We start from the raw sequence: 22765 nt of genomic DNA, 5'->3' as shown, positions 1-22765 counted from the left end.
ATACATAATATGTGAATATGTAGTTTGTACACATAAATGCATTTGTATACAAATATACAGTATATCATTTTAAAAATATACATAATATACAAATAATGTAGAATATATACACTTATTATTTAATAATACAAATGTAGATTCCATTAATGTATGTATTCTACTTATACTAATGAGAAAACAAATGCCTTTAAGAAGAAAAATGCATAAGTACTTTGAATGTACCAATTCAGTTTGATTCTTAAGCATTTTTTAAAATGTACAAAAAATAAATCCCCAATAAGGGTCTCTTGGTTTGAGGGATTTTTAATTTTAATATTGTTGAACTAAAGAGGTTATGTAGGATTCAGCAAACTACTAACTATGAGCCAAATCTGGCAAGCTACCTGCTTTTGTAAATAAAATTTTATTGGAACATAGTCACATTCACTCATTTATATATTGTCTATAGCTGCTTTCTTGCTATAATGGCAGAGTTGAAAGGTTGTAACCAAGATGGTGTGTTTCACAAAGCTGAAAATATTTTCCATCTGACCCATTACAGAGAAAGTTTATCACTACAAGGCTGATTATGGAGACTTCTTTACATGATTGAAATTTTTTCTAATTACAGATTTTTTTCACTACAGATGAGAGAGGGGTAAAGCAAAGCAACAGATATTTAAGAAGGTAAATCAGTAATTTTTTCTTAAATGATATAAGTAACTCAGACAAAAATAGAATTGTAATGGGAAAACCTGAATAATTCAAGTGGTTGCTATAGCTTCATTTTGGCCATATTTTCATTGGCATCCATAGTGCAAAACTAAGCAAACAGTGTTGAAAGTGACTCAAGCCCATACACAGCAGGAGTATTAGTCAGCTCAGGCTGCCATAACAAAATATAGGAGACTGGGTAGCTTAAACAACAAAAATTCATTTTCTCATAGTTCTGGAGGCTAGAGATCCAAGTTCAGGTTGCCAGCATGGTTAGGGTCTGGTGAGAGCTCTCTTTCTACCTTTTGTCTTCTCAACCCTCACATGGAAGATAGAGGGTGAGACTTTCTTTCTTCCTCTTCTTATAAAGTCATTAATCCTCCCAGATTAGGATTCTATCCTTATGATCTCATTTAACCTGAATTACCTCCTAATAAGCTCTTAATTACATTCTATCTCCAAATACAGTCACATTGAGGGTTAGAGTTTCAATATATGAATTTGGGGGGACACATAAGTTTAACCTTAGCAATAGGTAAAAGAAATTATGATTTCTGAGTATAGCCAAATTTCTGCTATAGACATGAAGTGCTGGTTTTGTCCACTAGAAAAATTTGGCTCATCAAATTTCATATAATTTACCAGCTGGCTTTATTAATATTATTAAATATTGACAGGATATCCTATATAATAAAATCCCAGCTACCATAATGGCATAATGACCAGAATGACCGCTTGACCAGTCCCTCCCCCACTGGCCCGCAGGCTCCAATCGCTGGATGGCAAATGGGGAACCAGGATAGGTGGTGGTGGGGCGGGACTGGGGACTGGTGAGTGGGCGGAATGGCCGACTTCTTGATCCCTTCCCCAGGCCCACAGGCTCTGACCACCAGATGGCAAATGGGGAACTGGGGTGGGTGGCAGCGGTGGAGCAGGACTGGGGACTGGCGAGAGGAGAGAAGACAGCTCTGATCACAGGCTAGGCCTAGGGACCCTAGCCGTGCACGATTTCGTGCACTGAGCCTCTAGTATCTCAATATACTTAAGAAGCTGAATTTGGGGGGACACATAAGTTTAACCTTAGCAATAGGTAAAAGAAATTATGATTTCTGAGTATAGCCAAATTTCTGCTATAGACATGAAGTGCTGGTTTTGTCCACTAGAAAAATTTGGCTCATCAAATTTCATATAATTTACCAGCTGGCTTTATTAATATTATTAAATATTGACAGGATATCCTATATAATAAAATCCCAGCTACCATAATGGCATAATGACCAGAATGACCGCTTGACCAGTCACTATTAGGTGCATTGACCACCTCTCAGTCCCTCTCCCCCACCCAACCCCCCCAGCCCACAGGCTCCAATCGCTGTATGGCAAATGGGAAACCAGAATAGGTGGTGGTGGGGTGGGACTGGGGACTGGACCACACCAGATGCTTGCGCTTCAATTGCCAGCCAGGCCTAGGGACCCTACCCGTGCACAATTTCATGCACTGAGCCTCTAGTATCTCAATATACTTAAGAAGCTAAATGATCCTAAACATCATCAATCTACCAATAATTTTACAGCTTACTAAATTTTTCGGTCTATAAATAAAAAGAATTGCTAAACAATTTAAAAGCTAAAAAACATCCTATTCTATACTATTGAAGACAGACTCTAAGTCAGTGATGGCGAACCTTTTGAGCTCGGCATGTCAGCATTTTGAAAAACCCTAACTTAACTCTGGTGCCGTGTCACATATAGAAATTTTTTGATATTTGCAACCATAGTAAAACAAAGACTTATATTTTTGATATTTATTTTATATATTTAAATGCCACTTAACAAAGAAAAATCAATCAAAAAAATGAGTTCGCGTGTCACCTCTGACACGCGTGTCATAGGTTCGCCATCACTGCTCTAAGTCATTCATGAATTATTTCCTATATGAAGATAAAACCCATAAGGAAAAAATAAAGTCAATAAAGAATAAATCTAAGTTATAAACCATTAAAATTCCACCAACTGAAAAATGGCATTTGGGATTCACCGTCTCTTTCAAAATTACCCTTTAAAAAGCTTCAGAAATGACCCCAAGGCTTCATTTGCAACTACCATATTGGATTTGCTCTGCTTGTATATTGCAACCTCCTTCACAGCTAAGGTTTGTTTTACACTTCAGTCTGTTTTACATTTCAAAGTCCATAAGCAGCAGCATCAAAATTTTCAGACAGTATTGAAAGATTTTAAAACTAAAAGATGGGCCAGTAGTGACATTTTCCATTTGAAATCTCTCAAAAAGGTTGAGTCTCAATCCCAGATCCCCCAATGCCATAGTGAATAATGTCATAATTTTTAAGCTTTAAAATAGCTAATTTTATAAAAATAATTCATCCTCAAAATAATTATATCACTTTTATGTTAGCAAGAAATTTTTTCTAAAGTTCTATTTTCTTGAAGTAATCTCTCGATATCTATCCCAGTTGAATTTTATATGGTTTGCTGAGGCCCCACCACCTACTTGTAAGTACACCTCACTCAGGTTACAATAGCATGTCTGCTTCTTACCCTACAATATTATAAGCAGTAAATCCATGGTTTACAGCACAGATTTTTATTAGCCTTCATTACCTGATAAGATGAAAGACTTAAATGCCAAAGTAAACAATGCCCTGACCATGCCCTTACCACTTAAAGTTCCTAAATCTTAGAAATAATAATCAATCAATAAGTAATCAAGGCATAGCTTTACAATGGGAACATCTGAAAAGTTCTGAATTGGATAAAGAACCCAGTCACAATTACACTAGAACAAAGAAAAGAAAAACCTTGCATTTCTCTGATAGAGCATTTTGCCTTAATTGACTTTTAGATGTTTAACCTTAATTTACATAACTATCCCTCAGGTTCGGTTTCTTGAAATGAAACTGTTTTGAAAAACCTTCTGATCTCAATATAAGCTATTTTCACACTAAAGTTTATGGGAATGGTCACCTTTCTTTTAAAAGTGCCTGATTGGCAGTGCTTCTGTCAGCAGTAATCCCCAGCCTAGACTTTAATGAACTGTTCCTGCTTTTCTCGAGGGTTTGGGGTTGCCATTTGTCTATAATTAACTCCAGACTGACCAATGAACAGTGAAGGAAGCAACTCACTCCCAAAAGATTATTACAACTATTATTTTGTTCTAAATATAGCTGCTCTGTCTAAAACATACAAATTATTTATCATGCTATGTTAATCCTATATAATAAGAGCGTAATATGCAAATCGACCAAACAACTGAATAGTGGAATGACCATCCAGATGATCATCCAGACGACCATCTGGGACCACGCTATGACACCCACTGGCGCCAGGCAAGCCAAGGCGGGTGCGATGCGATTGGTGGGGGGGGTCCCGGCCATCACCCCATGATTGCCTCGCAGAGGGAGGCCCAGGCCACCAACTGGTGGGCTGCGGCAGGTAGGCAGGGCCTCCCTCTGTGAGGGAAGCCTAGGTCCCGGGTACCAGCGGCGGGAGGGAAGCTGGTGCCAGCAGCCAGGGGAAGGAAGGCCTACTCTTGCACGAATTTCATGCATTGGGCCTCTAGTTTCAAATAACTAAGAAAGGGAGGAAGAGGCTTTAAAAGATTGTTCTCTTTCATTGTAGCTACACAGGAATATAAGCCAGGGGGAAGAAAGTGCATAGATTTTCAACCTTGTCACAATCTTCTAAACTGTAGCTGAGAGGAACTGGCATCCAGCCTTCATTTGAAGTCCTATGTAATGTAGTAAACCCTGTTGATTCTCCTTCCAAAATATATTCAGAACCTGCCCACTTCTCACCACCTCCACCACTACCATTCTGGCTCGGGACAGCATTATTGCTCAGATTATTGCAGTAGCTTCTTTCTACTTTGGCCTTGACCTCCTTCTCCCCAACCCTCTGTTCCACATGAAGCAGCTAATGTGATCCCTTAAAAATGTAAGTCAGGCCAGATCTCACCCCTGCAATGAAGTGAATTCTATGCCCCCAAAACTCACATGTGTAAGCCCTAACTTCCAATGAGATGGTTCAAAATTAGGTTTAGATGAGGTCATGCAGGTGGGACCCTTATAAGAAGAAACACCAGCGAGCTTGCTTTCTCTCTGTACTGTGTGAAAACACAGAAAAAAGGTGGCCATCCACAAATCAGGAAGAGAGCTCTCACCAGAACTCAACCACACTGAGATGGGGAAGACTGTAGAAAGAGCAAGGGAGCAGCTTAAAGATCTGAAGCTCAAATGCAAACGTGTTAATTTAAGATACTATTAGGTATACAAGTGTAATAGAGTGTGGAAATTTGAAGTTGAAGAGAGTGAACCAGGCTGGAGATGCAAATTTGGAAATTACCAGCATCAGCAGATGATACTTAAAGTCATGAGGCTGCAGGAAGGTAGCAAAGAGAAGAGGTCCAAAACTCAAGTGCTGAGACACTCCAGTGTTAAGCCCCTAGAGGTGGGAAAGGAATGAGAGAATAGACTTGGAAATAATGGCCAGTGAATTGGAGAAAAAAATAAAAAAGGAAAATGAGTTGCCCTGAAAGACAAGCTAAAAATATGTTTCAGGGAGTTGGAGAGAACAACCGTGTCAGATGGTGCTGACAGCTCAAGATGAAGACTAAGAATTGACCGCTGGGTTTAGCAATGTGGAGGCATTATTGAACTTGACAGGAGCAGTTTTAGTAGAGTGTTGGGGGCAAACACCTGATGTAGAGTGCATTTAACAAACAAGAAAAAGAGAAAAACTGGAGTCAGTGCAGATGGACAACACTTTCCAGCAGTTTAGCTGTAAAAGGAAGGAGAGAAATGGTACGGTAGCTGGAATGAGTGTGCATGTGTGTGCTTACATTGAGAGAAATGGCACCGTATTTTAAATGTTTGTGGAAGAAGATCCAATAAAGAGGGAAAATTAAAGACTCGGGAGAGCAAAGGAAGAACTGCTGAAGTGATATCCTTTGATAGGTGAAAGAAGATGGGATCAGGTGTACAAAAAAGGTGCCCCGTGCCGCAGCAATGCCACTTCATCCACAGGAATAAGGAAGAAAGCAGGTTATGTCACATCAGGCTTATGCAATGACTACAGTAGGAAAACTCTGGAAATACTGATTTCTTAATGTAAGGGCCAAAAACCTCTGTTTTTGGAATACATAAAACAGTAACTTGGAAACTTCTCTTATAAATATGCCCTGATTAAGTAAAGCACTTTCTAAAACTGTGAAGGTCTGAAATTCTTAAAACTATAGAAGGAGGGAGGACAGCTGTAAGAAAATTGAACGTGGAACAATACTGATGAATTGGCAAAATTAAAAAAAAAACAAAAAACACTTCTCTTCAACTAGATTTTAAGCTTCTAGCAGAAGAGCCATTTATTATCATTGCGAGTACATTTTTACATAGTAACTGCTCAATAAATGCTTGCTGAATTAATTAGTTACTTCAGTCCTATGGTTGGTTTGTGCTGCATTAAATTCTTCACTAAGTGTATCTGTGGTATACAAGTATATAACAGAATCATCTCATGAATCATTCCCACTAAAATGCATTGTTTTCATTGATTTCTTTCTTCTTTAGTATCCTTTGTTTATCCCTTTTTTGCATTAGTAGTTAAATATCATAAACATTGAGAATCTTGTAAATATACTAGAGGCCTGGTGCACGACATTCATGCACTAGGGGGAGTGTGGGGGGCGGGGGGGGTTCCTCAGCCTGGCCTGCAGGCCCAAGACCCCTTGAGGGATGTCTGCCTGCCAGCTTAGGCTCGCTCCCCACCACCTCCACTGCGCTCACCAGCCATGAACCTGGCTTCTGGCTGAGTGGCGCTCCTCGCTGTGGGAGTGCACTGACCACCAGGGGGCAGCTCCTGCATTGAGCATGTGCCCCCTGGTGGTCAGTGTGCATCATAGTGACCAGTCGTTCTGCTGTTCAGTCAATTTGCATATTAGGGTTTTATTATATAGGATATGTTTTGTGTGTTAGTATAGTCTTAGACATCCATAGCATGTAATAGCTGCAAAATACCTTAATAAAAAGAGTTAAATGGACATTTTATGGAATAATTAATGAAGGTGGAAAATGCCTTGTTAAAATAACTATTAAATGAGGAGAGACCAAGATGGCGGCATAGGTAAACACCAGAGACTGCTGCCGCAAACAACCACTTCAAAAATACAACTAAAAGACGGAACGGACATCACCCAGAACCACAGGAAGGCTAGCTGAGGAGAGACTCTTCAACTAGAAGGAAAAACAACAGCACACCGAGGCTTAGAGGAGGCGCAGTGTGGAAAATACTCAGGTACAGAGGTGCGCGCGCAAAGCGGGCTGGTGGCTGAGGGCGCGGTGTCGTTTTCAATCAGGAGGGAGTCTCAGACTCTGAGCTCCAGATCTGGGCGAATCTCTAGGGACTCAGACTCAAACGGGAGAAGCGGGATTGTCTGGCATCAGTTGGAAGGCAGCTTTCGCTCCGAGGTTTGCAGCGGTTCCTGGGGTTCTGAGAAGCAGAGCCTCTGGGAACGGGACTGAGGGCAGCTATAACCGCTCCCTCCGCCCGCCCTGTTGAGCCCGCCCCGCCCAAGCCCTGCGCAGAGCCATTTGCCAGATCGCCTCAGGCAAAGGCTAGATTAGCACCTCCCCAGAGGACAGAAGTTTTCCGCGGCAGACACAGCTGATTCACACAGCCAGTCGGCCTGGTGGTCAAATCCCTCTAGTATTAACTACAACAATCAAGGCTCAACTAGAACAAGACTGCGCACAAAGACCACTAGGGGGTGCACCAAGAAAGCATAAAAAATGCGGAGACAAAAAAACATGACAGAAATGGAGGATATAGAGCTAAAAATCGCAATTTTGAGGGCTTGCAAAAATGTGCTAGAAGCTGTCAATAAACTTGAGGAGAGAGTCACGAAAACTAATGAGACCCTCGATGCTATGATAAAGAACCAACTAGAAATTAAGCATACACGGACTGAAATAAAGAATATTATACAGACACCCAATAGCAGACCAGAGGAGCGCAAGAATCAAGTCAAAGATTTGAAATGCGAAGAAGCAAAAAACACCCAACCGGAAAAGCAAAATGAAAAAAGAATCCGAAAATACGAAGATAGTGTAAGGAGCCTCTGGGACAGCTTCAAGCGTACCAACATCAGAATAATAGGGGTGCCAGAAGATGAGAGAGAGCAAGAAATTGAAAACCTATTTGAAGAAATAATGGCAGAAAACTTCCCCCACCTGGTGAAAGAAATGGACTTACAGGTCCAAGAAGCGCAGAGAACCCCAAACAAAAGGAATCCAAAGAGGACCACACCAAGACACATCATAATTAAAATGCCAAGAGCAAAAGACAAAGAGAGAATCTTAAAAGCAGCAAGAGAAAGAGACTCAATTACCTACAAGGGAATACCCATACGACTGTCAGCTGATTTCTCAACAGAAACTTTGCAGGCCAGAAGGGAATGGCAAGAAATATTCAAAGTGATGAATAGCAAGAACCTACAACCAAGATTACTTTATCCAGCAAAGCTATCATTCAGAATTGAAGGTCAGATAAAGAGCTTCACAGATAAGGAAAAGCTAAAGGAGTTCATCACCACCAAACCAGTATTATATGAAATGCTGAAAGGTATCCTTTAAGAGGAGGAAGAAGAAAAAGGTAAAGATACAAATTGTGAACAACAAACATGCATCTATCAACAAGTGAATCTAAGAATCAAGTGAATAAATAATCTGATGTACAGAATGAACTGGTGATTATAATGAATCAGGGACATAGAAAGGGAATGGACTGACTATTCTTGGGGGGGAAAGGGGAATGGGAGATGCGGGAAGAGACTGGACAAAAATCGTGCACCTATGGATGAGGACAGTGGGTGGGGAGTGAGGGCGGAGGGTGGGGCGGGAACTGGGAGGAGGGGAGTTATGGGGGGGAAAAAAAGAGGAACAAATGTAACCTGAACAATAAAGATTTAATTAAAAAAATAACTATATATTATTGAAGTAATTGTGTCCATTTTAATCAGAGTTGATGGTATTTTAGTGCCAATGGTTGTCAGAGTGGGGGGTTAGGAACCAAAAGATATATGTAACCTGAACAATAAAGATTTAATTAAAAAAATAACTATTAAATATTGAAGTAATTGTGTCCATTTTAATCAGAGTTGATGGTATTTTAGTGCCAATGGTTGTCAGAGTGGGGGGTTAGGAACCTACAAAAGATATGCCCCATTGAAAGAAATTATACCTGCTATTTTGGTTTATGAGAAAATCGCCATGTGAAAGGTTTTACAGAAATAAATTACCTTCATAAAATAGGGAGAGACAATGTTTATTTCATTCCAAACAGGGGGAGAGGATAGTCATTTGAAGAAACTTATTTCTCTACAACACTTGGAAAAGTGGAAGACAAAGAACTACATCATCTGATGCCCTGAAAATGCGGTAATAGTGTTCACTCACAGAGAGATCCTAAGCTAGTTTCTGCCAAGAGCCATACAATTAAATAGCTCCAGTATACATTCAAATATTTTGAGGCATTCTGGTTGAAGGAAGCACTTGGGGATGAGTTCGCATTATGCAGAAATAGACCTGACTGTATACACGGCCTCCAGGTATTTGCTTTTAAACAGCACTATTATTTGAGACCATCAACAAAGCATATATATCACATTCAATATTTGTCTCATCAAAAGCAGGGTAAGAAAAGTCATACTTAAAAAAAAGTCTCAAGTGATAACTCAATTATGAGATGCATGTTTAAAAATGGGAGTAGTTTCATATAATTACCATTTTAAATTAAAAACAAAAATATATCTACAACTTAAAAAGAAAAGAAACATAACCATAGTGAATGAAATTGTTGTCAGTCTTTAATAAAAAAACATTTTGTGAAAGAAAAACTCAAAAATTCTACTACTGCAAGTAGCAAACTGTCATCATCATCATCATCACAATAAAAAAGTATATCTGTCATAACTTAAACAAAGCTCATTGATTCAAACTAAGCTCTCCTATTTATAAACTTCAATAAGGCAACTTATTCCTTAACTCATCTACTCCATTATAGAAAAGTAAATAGGCTCCATCAACATGATACATAGAGCCCAGGTATCCAGAGGCTGCCCCCACTACACAATTCTCAAAATGACTTCTCCCCTTTCTTCTCCACCTCTGATTCAATTTGTTTCTTCGGGGGGGGGGAGGGGACTCAAGTCAATATAAGGCTTCTTTTTATGTGCATTTCATGCCTACAGCATTCTGCAACGATCCCACATTCTTAATATGGTAGTATATTTTTGCCCTACAAAATGCTGGTGCTTCCATATTGCATGAGTCTCTAATCCATTCATACCTATAAATATTGTATTCTCTCCTCAACAAAAACCACACTCCTTGAAGCCAGAAATCCTTGTAACAAAATACTTTTGCTCCCTCCACAATCACAGCACTGTGCCAGGTAGATATTGAATTCTTCATAAAAGCATGCTATCTGAGGCAAAAAAACAAACAAAAAACAATCAAGCAAACTCCTTTACAAAACATTGACTTACAAATTACAAAGTAGCAGCAAAAGGAAACTGAAGGCTATCTGCCATAATTAATGGAAATCTAAACAGAGTAAACCAAATATTCCAATACAAATCTGTCACTTTAGCAGCCACTTAATTAACGTAGAAAACATCTATATTGAAAAACAAACATTTAAGATACTCAAATATATCTTCTGGTTGATGAAATTATGAGTTATAAGACGGATGCTCCTTTATTTTATTTTTACGTTTTCAACTTCTCTTCCAGGAACACGTTTTAATTTTAACATTAACATGACATTAACCAAAATAACTATTAGATTATACCTCTAGCAATCAGATTACTTAGTTTATTAAGATGACCTATGTTTTAATCTCTGAATTCGCATAATTTTAGGAATCTGCTTTGGTAGAATCCTGACGTGCTGGAGCTAGGCAGCCTGAATTTGAATTATAAATCCATGAATTCCTGCTGTGGGAGCAGAGTACATTACTTAGTCACTTTGTGCCTAAATTTCCTCACCTGGAAAACGAGAAAATAACATGCACCGCCTCAATGGCAGTGAAAAAGATTAAATGGATTCGAATGTACAAAGCCCTCAAGAGTGACCCACATTTAGTAAACACAAGCCCATTTGCTTTTGTAATTGTGGTCATTATGCTGGGGGATGAGAGGAAAGATAATTTTTTATATAACAACCTGTTTTTAAGTAAACCTCCAGGCCTCAGAGCATTCTCATGAAAACAGAGCACATTCTATACCGAAAGACTTGGATTATATCCAAAAGACTTTATACCTCTCGTTTCAACTTAACACCAAGAAATAGAAACCTCATATAAATACTCTTAATTCCCTAAGTTAGAGATTTAAAAAATACATCCTCCCACAGGTACACTGGCTGCATATTTTGGCTTAAAAACATTAAAGAAATATCCTTGTGTAACAAGAGAATAAATGTATTGCCCTAATAGTGAGCATCAGAATTCCTCATAGGGAACTATTCTGATAAACTACTTGGTGTGGAAACTCAAATCCTTACAGATAAGCTGGCATGAGACGATGCCACAGCAGAGAAAGTTAAACTATTCAGCATTAGAAATGAAAAATAACTTGGGAAGATTGAAGAAAAGGGATATTGAAGAGTTTATGATAGAAAGGCAAAGGGAATTCTAAGAAAAAGAGGCTCCAATATTACATTTTAAGGTTGCTTTCTTGTTTGGTTTTTGCAATGTAATACTCTGGTGTTCACACATAGCTCTCAGTAAATTCAGGTTAACCGGTGGAGAGCGTTCTTATTTATCTGTTTCAGGTTTGGGTTTTCTAGTGAAAATCAAAGAAAAAGGCAAGTTCCACATCTCCCCCTGACATGCTGTGGGACAGGGACAGATCTGTGAGGTAAGGATGCCATTAGTTCACAGAAACGGCTCTTATCCAGAGGTGAGCACTAGCAGAACACAAACAATTCTCCCCCTATTCCCAGAACCCTCTCCACTGGGAACCCCAGTCCCACCCCCACTTGCTCTTGAACACACCTATCAGGCCTTTGCTCTTGTCAAGTGCCAATTAATGGTCAATTCTTAGTCCTCATCTAACAGGATTTACCACAATTTATCATCTGCCCTCTTTGAAAAGTTCTATTCATTAGATGCCTGGAACATATACCTATTTTCTTAGTAGCTCAGTTGCTTCTTGTCAACCAGCAGGCTTTCGTGGCTCCTAATCTCTATAACCACTAAACGTTGGATCCTTCCCACCTCGCTCCTATTCTTTCCTACCTGCTCTCACAGCTGTGGTGGTCCTAACCATCCTGACATGCTGGCAAATGGATTTCTCTAGTCCAGTGGTTCTCAACCTTCCTAATGCCGCAACCCTTTAATACAGTTCCTCATGTTGTGGTGACCCCCAATTTCATTGTTACAAATTGAACATAATTAAAGCATAGTGATTAATCACAAAAACAATATGTAATTATATATGTGTTTTCCAATGGTCTTAGGCGACCCCTGTGAAAGGGTAGTTCGACCCCCAAAGGAGTCGCGACCCACAGGTTGAGAACCGCTGCTCTAGCCAGATCTCTAACTCAAAGTCCAAAGTTATAAATGCAGTTGTCTACTTGAATTTCTTATAGACATTAAGGTGCCACCTAAATGCTTAATAGACATGTCAATATCAAACACTGTCTCTTTTCACAATTGTCCTGTCTCAGTAAAATGTAAATCCATTCTTCAAATTTTCAGACCAAAAACCTTGGAATTGCCCTTGGTACCTGTCTTGTTCTCATACCCCACACCCTGTTCAGCAGTGAGTTTTTGTCTGTGCTTTCAATACATATCCAGATCATTTCTCTGTTAACATCCTAGTCCACCAGGCAACCATCATATTTTGCCATATATTCTTAACTGGTTTTTATGCCTCTGACCTTTCTACCTATACCAGAGTCTCTCAATTGCAGCACTATTGACATTTTGGTTAGACAACTCTTTTATTATGGGAGGCTGTCGTGTGCACGGTAAGATGTTTAGCAGTGTCCCTGGCCTCTATCCACTAAATGCCAATAGAACACACTCTACCACCCCTCCTTGAGTTGTGACAAATAAAAATGTCTCCAGATATTGCCAAGTACCTGAGGGACAAATTCACCCTGATTGAGCACCATTGCCCCACAGTATATTAGTACTTAACCCACATAATACCCTTTTATAACAGAAATCAGATTATGTAATACTTCTAATAACTGGCCAATTGATTTCCATCTCACCCAGGAGAAAAAAGCCAAAGTCTTTACCACAGTCTGCTGGCTCTCCATGATCTGCTACTCACCTTGACCTTATCTCCTTAACCCATTCTGCTCTAGTCATAGCTGCCTCTTTTCTGTTCTTTAATTACCCCAACAAAGCTCCCATCTCAAAGTCAGGGCACTTTTTCCACTTGGGTTACTCCTTCATGTCCTTGAGTTCTTTGCTCAAGAGTCAGCTTCCCAATGAAGCCATCAATACCCATTTAAAAGATTCAGCCCTTTTCCCACATCTGATCTGCTCCACACACTTCCTGCTCCTCTGTTCCAGCTTTATTTTTAATGGCACTTCTCTCCATCTGATACACTTTATGTACTACTGATTGCTTTAGGGTCTGCCTCTACCTAAGAAAACGTAATCTCCAGGAGGGAAGGGATTTTTGTCTTTTTTATTTGCTGCTGTATCCCCATCACATAGAAAAGTACCTGTGGGAGGCACTCAATAGATGCTTATTTTTTAATCTTTTTTTTATTATTGATTAAGTTATTACATATGTGTCCTTATCTTCACATTACCCCCCATTACCCCCGACTCATGCCCTCACCCCCCTGTTGTCTGTGTCCATTGGTTAGGCCTATATGTTAGCATATAAGTCCTTTGGTTGATCTCTCCCCCTTACCCCCACCCTCCCCTACCTTCCCTCTGAGGTTTGATGGTCTGACTGATGCTTCTCTGTAGATGGAAGATAGGGAGGGATAGAGGGCGGGAGGGAGAGAAACCATTTTAGTTCTGAAGGTTTCGTTCTGAAGTTGATATCTATGATACCTCTACATTAACAAAGACTGAGTTGATTTCCATGGAACTTATGTAAAATATAATTCATCATGTACAATGGAAAGTAAGAATTGGTCAAAATGCTTCTGTGCTTAGGAATTTTTATGGAGGAGGTATTTAGAAAGCATACTTATAAATCCATTAACATATAGATCTAAATATCTATAGATACATAAAATAAGTAGAACTTGAAGAGAAATTTTAGGAAGTGCCACAGGCTATAGTAACTCCCCTAGATACATAAAAAGAAGTGCGCTGGGGTGAGTCAAATCATTCTGTTGTACACACCGGAAGGTAGCTTAACAAGTAAGAGTACCAGCGAACAAAGCTCTTTTCTGCAGATGAAAGCCTGCATGGTTCACTTGTGAGTGAAATAGAGGACCAGGGATGCCTCCTGCTGCAAGCTGACAGTTACATGGAACCCCCTGAAGTTATAAATTGAATTCCTCTACTAATTACTGGTCTGAAGGGGACAAAGATTCACATTTTATTTCTCTTGCTGAACTTGCAGCATAAGCACTTGTGAATTTTACATTAGGGTCAAGCTGGGAAGTTCCCAGTCAGTTTCACTTGGAGTACAGAACAGTGTCACCTCCCATGCAAATGAGGTCAGGTATTCTTCCTGCCTTGGGTGCCTACCAGGGAGATTTCAGTGTAATGGATTCCAATAGGGAAGTGAATACAGAGAAGAAAAGAAAGAAGACAGAAGAAAAAAAAAACATAGATCCTATTTGAGATACAATTTTGTTAAACATTTGAACTTATATATTATGGTTTCTAAGAGCATATATTTTAAAAAGTCCTCAGAATTTCATAAATATCACTTATTAAAATTATATGCCACACCCATTGATCCCAATATCAACTATTCCATCTACTCTCTGAACTACACATTGTAAGACCAATAAAGCTACTCAGCAGGCAGGTGCTTTAATGAAATAGGCCCAGTTCTCCTGAGAGGAGAGCCTGTGGTTCAAATGCTAACATTTTTGATCAGATAAGTACTTTATTCTTGCCAACAAGCAATCACTTTTATGTGGACGCAGATCAAAAATGCTCTGGGGAAGGAAAAAGGATGGGGGAAGAGAAGGGGAATAAAGGAGGATAGTGATGTAATCTTTCAAAACAGGTTTTCTGAGAACAAAAACATAACTTCAGCATTTCTAATGGGTGACATGCCTTTTCTAATTTCCTGGAAAGTCAGAGTCTGTTCCCCTGTAAAAGAAGCAACTTCAGCCCTGACGGGTTTGGCTCAGTGGGTTAGAGAGTCGCAGGTTCAATTCCTGGTTACGAGCACCGTACCTCGGTTGCGGTTTCCATGCCCAGCTTGGACTGGGCGTGTGTGGGAGGCTCTCTCACATAAATGTCTCTCTCTGTCTGTCTGTCTGTCTGTCTCTCTCTCTCTCTCTCTCTCTCTCTCACCTCTGACCTCCTCCCTTCCACTCTGTCTGAAAATTAATGGAAAAAATATCCTCAGGTGAGGATTTAAGAAAAAAAAGAAAGAAAGAAAAACTGGTATACCAGAGAGTAGGAGAATCCTTAAAAAATAAAAAATAAAAAGCAGCAACTTCATTTAAATTAGGATAACAAAATCCATCCATTTATTCATTCAACAAAAAATTATCCAACATATCTCTTTGTAAAAGGAGGAAATGCAAGCATATTCATCATGAACACAACCTCCACCATTAAAATTCCCCTGCTCTCTTGATTTTATTCCATTTACCATGACTTACTTGAAATGTGACTAAACAAAAATAACCTAAGGGACAACGAATACACTGAGATCTGACATCTGGGATGAGGAAAGAAACAAAGCAATGAGTAGACAATATTGAATAGGCCTGGAAATCATAAAGACCTACCTTGAAATCCCAGCTTCTTTACTTATTGGCTGTCTGAATGAATGGAAGGCTCCTGGCTCTCAATTCCCTTTGGTGGAAAATGTAACAGTAACCTACCCACATAGCAGCTGTGCGGATTAAATGAGATGCTGACAAGTACCCCTTCCCAGTATGTATTGAACAAACTATAGCTATGGGGGTTATCTTCTGGGATCCTAAACTTAGATAATGCCATTCTTAATTCCTATGAGCACTTTTTGGCAAGACTCTAGAAACACTAAATTTTATTTTACCTCTTCAGAAAAAAACTATTTTCATGCTTATCGTCTTTAAAATATATAACCCTTGGAATTGCCGTGCTTCTGAATGTCTCAAATAAATGCATGAAGAAGAAATTCCACCTTCTTGGACCCCTTCCAGTAAAATAACCAAGACAATTCTTACCTAGTTTTGGCAAGGAGTAGGGCACTTTAAAGTAGTCTTCATAAAACTCTATTAATCTCTTTGTTATATGGAGAGCATAGTCCCCGGATCCTCTTCTGATAGCGTCGGGTCGTGCGTATAATCGTACCTAATTAAAAATATATATAAAAGTTACTTTAGCCTTTTGGTACTCAAATTTTATCTTGCCTGCATATATGAATCTACACAAATCACTTCGCTTCCTACAGAAATTAAACAGCATTCTTGTTCATATATCAAAGCATGCTGTGGCTGAATGAAGCAAACTCAAGCAATTAAAGTAACCAAGTTGAGCAAGTCACAATTTCCTCGCTTTACAAGAAGACATAGAGAAGATTTATACAGCTTGCATCAAAATAAGTATTCAAAGTTATCACTTACATGTGCTTGCTAGAGATAGGAAGGTACGGCGGATTAGGATAATGGTTCTCTGACTATGCTGAAAGTAGGCAGGATATGGTGGCTCAGCAGGAGAGAAAATTCATGGTTTGTTAAAGACACATTGCATCCAGCTAGGAAAGCATTACCGAGCCGAACAGAAATATATGTTACACTTCCTTCTTTTCTTTGGAACTAACTGTCCTTATTCCCAATATGCAAAGTAGGAATAGAAAATGTCTCATGTCCATAAATAATTGCCATTCTGGAAAGCCGTCTTCAACTGCTCCAAGCTTCGAAACCAGCTGAGGTAATTCATATTTCTAACACAGTCCGGATACTTAATATTGATTTTTAAATCAAGCATTGTATATTATCTAGTCCTTGGCCAAAAAGGAGCCTGAGGCAAATAACATAAAACTGAACAAAACTAACAACTATACAGAAAAGGTTAAAATGAGATTAGTTTTCATAAAGCTTTTATAAAGCTACCCAGCATCTTTCTTTCCAAAGGCTAAATCTATTTTTCACAGATGTGGTCCCTAATCCTCATATCAATTCTGTGAATAATAAATATGTATTCTGTGGAGCTGTGACGAGCACAGCAGCCTGGGAGTTGGCTGGTAGTCCTGCTCTGTTACTGACCAAACTGAGTGATATTGAACAAAGTACTTAACCTCTTTGGGTCTCAAGTGGTCTCATTTATAAAATAAAAGTGTTGGCCACCAGCTGGTTACTAAAGCTCTTTTCAGTTCTAAAACAGATTACTTCCAATCACATTTTACAGATAAAGGAGTTTGTGTTCTTTTCAAATCACTGAAAAAATAAATGGTTTACTCGGTTTGTGAAAATGGATATTTATATTCAACACAAAGACCAAAAAAAAGCTGTACTCAATCGTATAAAAATTGATTAGACAATCAACTCTTTACTATCCCGGCTTAAGGGGAGAGAACATATGTCAGAGATGTGTTTAATCAAAAAGAGTAGAAACTTAAAAAAAAAATACATTCTGCTTTATGTTAGAAAGTCCTGTAATTCAATAAGATATCTACTAAATTCAGTAAATTTATTTACTGAAATTCCCACCCACCAACCAAATCGAATATCAAATTTAGTTGACAGTCACCTACAGTTTGGGTTGGTGGTGTAGACACCACGTACCACTGCAAAATGTGACACTCTCAGAGAGAAAGTTGTTATCATTCCCTGCCCCTGACATCACTGCTTATAAACATGCAATGTGTTACGTATAAGTTCCCAAGAAGCAGACCCCAAGGAAAGGATGAGTGTGCAAGTGATCTACTAAGGAGGTGTTCTCAGGAGAAACCTGCAAGGGAGCCCTGGGAAGCAAGAGAAGGAAGAATAATGAGTCAAGCAAAGTGCAATTTCAGCTGAAGTCCTGGGAGCCTGATCCCACAGGGAGCCCTGGAGTATAACATGTCCCGGTGAGCTTGCACTGCCTTGAGGCATGACAGCTAGATTCCCAAACTCCTGCACCTCAGTCATGGGATACTGATTACCAAGGGGAAGGCATCTATGGACTGGCCCAAGTATCGTCCTTTGAAGAAGATTTCAGGGACAACCTATTAAGAGCAAAGCAGTGAGAGCTGGGGCATAGGTGCACCAAACAGGAAAGAAGATGTCTGGGTACCAGCAGCATACACCACACACAGTAAACATTTACTCATGCATTCATTCATTCAACAAACATTTATTTGACATCTGCTTTGCAACAGGCCCGGACTAAGCATTTTTCACTTGGTAGTGAATCAGACATGTTCTCTAATTAAAGGTGGCACAAAGCATTATTGGGGGGAGGGGGCATGGAGAGAAGCAATGTAATCTCCATTCTCAGAGAGTTTTCCATTTATTAGGTAAGTTAGATAATAAAAGACAATGATAAATACTATGTGAATGGTAAACTATAAATGACAAATGGATACTCAGGAGAATGGACATCTTTCAGAAGATTCAAGTTTAAAAGCATAACCAGGACCACTGCAAAATGGTGCAGAAAAAGGACACTAATTTCACTCCTAGGAAGCAGCATTGATTTTGGTAGAAACAGCCACTCCTATTAATCAATCCTACCAGTTAGTCAAGCTATCTGTAGACCAAGACAGGAGAAACACAATTAAATTAAGCTGGTTTTCAAGATTTTATGGAAATGATCCAATCTGAGTGAGAAGATAAAACATACACACGCTTAGCACAGTGTCTCCATTTGTTCATTCAAACATGTATTGCATGCATGCTGTGTGTCAGGATTGTAGTAGAGAATAGAAATAAAACAATAAAAATTCTTACCACAAAATGAATAAGACATTTACTCTTACTGCTCTTAAGAGGTTCACAATATGTGGGAAAACAAACAAATAAATCAACAATGAAATACATTGTGAGAAATGCAACATGTACTCTGCCTTCCCTCCCATTAGAAAAGTTAGGGAGGCTGCGCTCATAAGGTCAAGCCCTCCACGTTCTATCGCCTCTTCTCTTTTCAAAGATGTTCTCAAATGCTCCTCTTTATCCCCCATATCACCAATTTATGTCTCCATGCTGCATAATTTTCACCAGCAAACAAGTAATCTGTATTGTTTCTTACGTTTGAAAACAAAATCTTTGCTGACCACAGTTCCTCAGCTATGTTTTCCAGCAATGCTCCTTGAAAGTTTTTTTCTTCTATATAGTTAGGATTAGTGTGTAAGTTAACATCCAAACTGAAACACTTTTAGAATGAAAAGGATCCCTTAGGTGTAAGTAGGATGGTTGCCCACTTACACTCTATGTCTATTCTCTCTTGAATTCACTATAATGAAGCTTTGATTCCCACTCCTCTCCCATAACTGCTCTCGTCAACATCACTAATGGCACCAGGATGCCAAATCTAACAGTCAGTTCCAGTCCTCAACATGCATCACCTATCAGCAGAATTTGGCACAGTTGATAATTTCTCCTCCTCCTAACACTTTTTTCACTTGGCTTCTATCTCACTTTTCCTTCTATCTGGTTGACAACTCCTTCTGTCTCCTGGCTGATTTCTCCTTATCCTCATCCATCTTTCTCACTTAATGTTGGAGGGTTCCAGATTCCATCAATAGATATTTTCAATTCTCTGTCTACACTCAGTTCTTTTGGTGATGACATCTGGTCTCATGGTTATAAATGTCACTTAGATGCTGAAGATTTTACCTCATTACTTCCAGACTTCCACACTCATTAATCCACCTGCCCACTGGATGTTTCCACTAAGATATCAAAGAGGCATCTCAAATATAACAGGTCTGATATTACACACACACACACACACACACACACACACACACACACACACACACCCCTACCTGCTACTCCAAAAGTCTTTCCATCACTTGCCCAAGCCCAATGCCTCAACACTATTTTTTTCCTCTTTCTTTCATACTCCATGTTCAATTGGTCATGAAATCCTTGTGGATCTACCTTAAAAATATATCCAAACACCAACCATTTTTATAACCCCACCATTACCACTCTGCTCCAAGATTCCTTCATTTCTTGCCTAGATGAGTGCTCTAGTAGCCTACTAATGTCTTGTTCCTTACTCCTTAAGTATGTCCTCTACGCAGCAATGAAATGTTCCTGTTAAAATGAACATCAAGTCCTATCACTCTTTTGCTTTCCTCCTCCAGTGGCTTCCCATCTCATTCAGAGTAAAAGGCCAAGTTTTACAAGGGCCCCAATATATCCCTATAAAAGTAGAATCCTCTTTATCTCTCTGACCTCATGTCTTACTACTTTGCTCCACACTAACCTTACTGTATCCATACACTAGCTTCCTTTGCATTCCTCAATCATGCCAGATCTCCCATTAAGGATTTTGAGTTTTCCCCTAGATATCTCCATGGCTTGTTCACTGTATACCTTAGATACTTCTACAAATATCTCTTCTTGCTTAGACATCTTCCCTTCTACCCTAGAACTTTCTATCCTCCTTCCTTGTTTTATTGTTTCCTGTAACATTTATCAGCATTTAGTAACTGATATGTTTTACTTACTCATTTGCTCCCTGCTGCCTTTTCTCCAAGAATGTAACTTGCATGAGGGAAATAATTTTGACCTATTAGTTCTGACCATGAAAGTGTCATTTTTTTATGTAGGTCAAAATAGGTTGTTGTTTTTTTTTTTTAAATTTTCTTGTCAAGTGCCTGGCACATAGTAAGCAGTCCATACATTTTTCTGAATGAATGAGTGAATTTCATAGGTATGTGCTGGTCCTAAGGAGTATAAAATAGGAACCCTTTGATAAGACTGTGGGATGGGATTCTCAGGGGAGAAAATGTTTCAGCTAAGTCTTGAAATTAAGCTGAATGAATTAAGCTAAGTAGAAGGTAATATCCTAGACCAGTGGTTGGCAAACTGCGGCTCACGAGCCACATGTGGCTTTTTGGTCCCTTGGGTGTGGCTCTTCCTAAGCCTTAGGAGTACCCTAAATAAGTTAATAACAATGTACCTACCTATATAGTTTAAGTTTAAAAAATTTGGCTCTCAAAAGAAATTTCAATCGTTGTACTGTTGATATTTGGCTCTGTTGACTAATGAGTTTGCCAACCACTGTCGGCACCTAGATCAAAGTCATATTATGTGCTTAGGAAACAATGCTGACCAAATAATTAGTGACTTTAAAGGCAATAGTAAATATTAGAACTTAGTTATAATAGTGGTGGTGAATCATTGGAGGATATTAAGCCAGAAAGTGATAAAATTATTTTTGCATTTCAGAAAGATCACATCAGTGACCTATATTAAAGTGAACTGAAATATAGAGAATTGCTTGTTAAGATGGCCCACAGAGAGACAACATTCGAAAAATGAGGAGATATACAGTGATAGGTGAGACCAGAGAAGTAAAGAGACTTCAAATCATATTAAAGAAAGGTCTGTATATCAAATTGTAGAATATTAACTTAATACTACAGGCACAAATAAGTTATTTATAGATTTTTAAATCACAGAATGACATGATCAGAATTTGGTTTTAACAGATTACATCAAAAGCAGTGTAGATAATGGATTAGTAAAGGAATAGAAAGACATAAAAGGAAATGAGTTAGACTATTGTAGAAGTACAAGTGAAAGATGGTGGTTTGGACTGGAGAGATGGCAGTAGAGATGCCGATAAATGGATGAACTTATTCAATTGGTCCTAACATTCTACTGAGCGAGTCATTTAGCTACTAAGTATACCTAACTGTAGTCACATTCTCACTAAGAGCAATCATTCACTTTATCTGTACCTGTCTCATTCCAATGCCCTGTTGGAACTAATGAGACCCAATTGAAGGATGGAGGGTTGGAGGAGTGGGGGGCGGAATCCAAATTATTTCACAAACTAGGTAATTCCTATGAAATTAATCAAGAGTTTGCTGTACAATAATTCATTTTATACTGTGAAAAACACTCACAGTTGTTTTTCTTCTTTTAGGTTAAATAGACTCTACTTAATCATAACATAAAAACTAAATCTTCATAAACATAGTTATCACTCAAAAGCATTGAAATATAATTTTATTACACCTGCTTATTTGCATTTTCTGACATCCCATGATAAGAGCCCAGCTCTGAAAATGTAAATTGCTAACCAGGCTTTATCTCTCCCTCTGCATAGCTTCTCCCAACAACTGATATGAACCAAACTGCCCATTTAGACCTGTGAAAAAGACATTACACAAGAAACTGGCACACTGGGAGGTGAGACTCAGCTTTCTCACTAACTACTGTCAACTTTTGAAAGTCAGTTAACTTCTCTGGGTCTCAGCTCAAAGTTCCTTTCATCACACTAATTTGCCTAAATTCTTCTAATGTAGTCCCCCACTTATTTTGAAAAGGAAATAATGAACATGTTTTTCTTTTATCTTCACACTAGAGGCCCGATGCATGAAATTCGTGCAAGAGTAGGCCTTCACGTCCCCTGCTTTGTCCAGAAGGTCATCCAGAAGGTCGTCTGGATGGTCATTCCACTGTTTGGCCATTTGGTCGATTTGCATATTATGCTTTTATTATTACAGATAGTTTTACTCCTTTGCATTTTTCACTTTCCTTGAAAATGCATACCAACTGCTCAGCTACAAACTCCATCCTTTACTCTTTTAAAAAAATCTTTATTGTTGAAAGTATTAGGTATGCCCCCTTTTTCTCCCACTGACACCTTATAGTGCCCCCTGTTCTCTCTTTCCCCCAAGCCCAGGCCTCCACCACCCTATTATATGTATCCATGGGTTATGCATATAAGTTCTTTGGTTGATCT

The 22765-nt window shown here is 39.0% G+C and overlaps 1 protein-coding gene across 1 annotated transcript in view; it reads right to left on the bottom strand.

Annotated features, from left to right (window-relative positions):
• TRHDE (thyrotropin-releasing hormone degrading enzyme) overlaps positions 1-22765 on the bottom strand; it is a gene marked incomplete at its 5' end in the record, with an annotated part of 386382 nt that overhangs the window by 257930 nt on the left and 105687 nt on the right. Inside the window, one exon of the mRNA XM_005884164.2 lies at positions 16084-16210. Within this exon, the coding sequence (XP_005884226.1) occupies positions 16084-16210 (127 nt within the window). The remainder of the gene's footprint in view (positions 1-16083; positions 16211-22765) is intronic.

This window comes from Myotis brandtii, unplaced genomic scaffold, assembly GCF_000412655.1.
Source record: "Myotis brandtii unplaced genomic scaffold, ASM41265v1 scaffold82, whole genome shotgun sequence".
Classification (NCBI taxonomy): Eukaryota; Metazoa; Chordata; class Mammalia; order Chiroptera; family Vespertilionidae; genus Myotis; species Myotis brandtii.
This window is presented reverse-complemented; position numbering and strand designations above follow the sequence as displayed.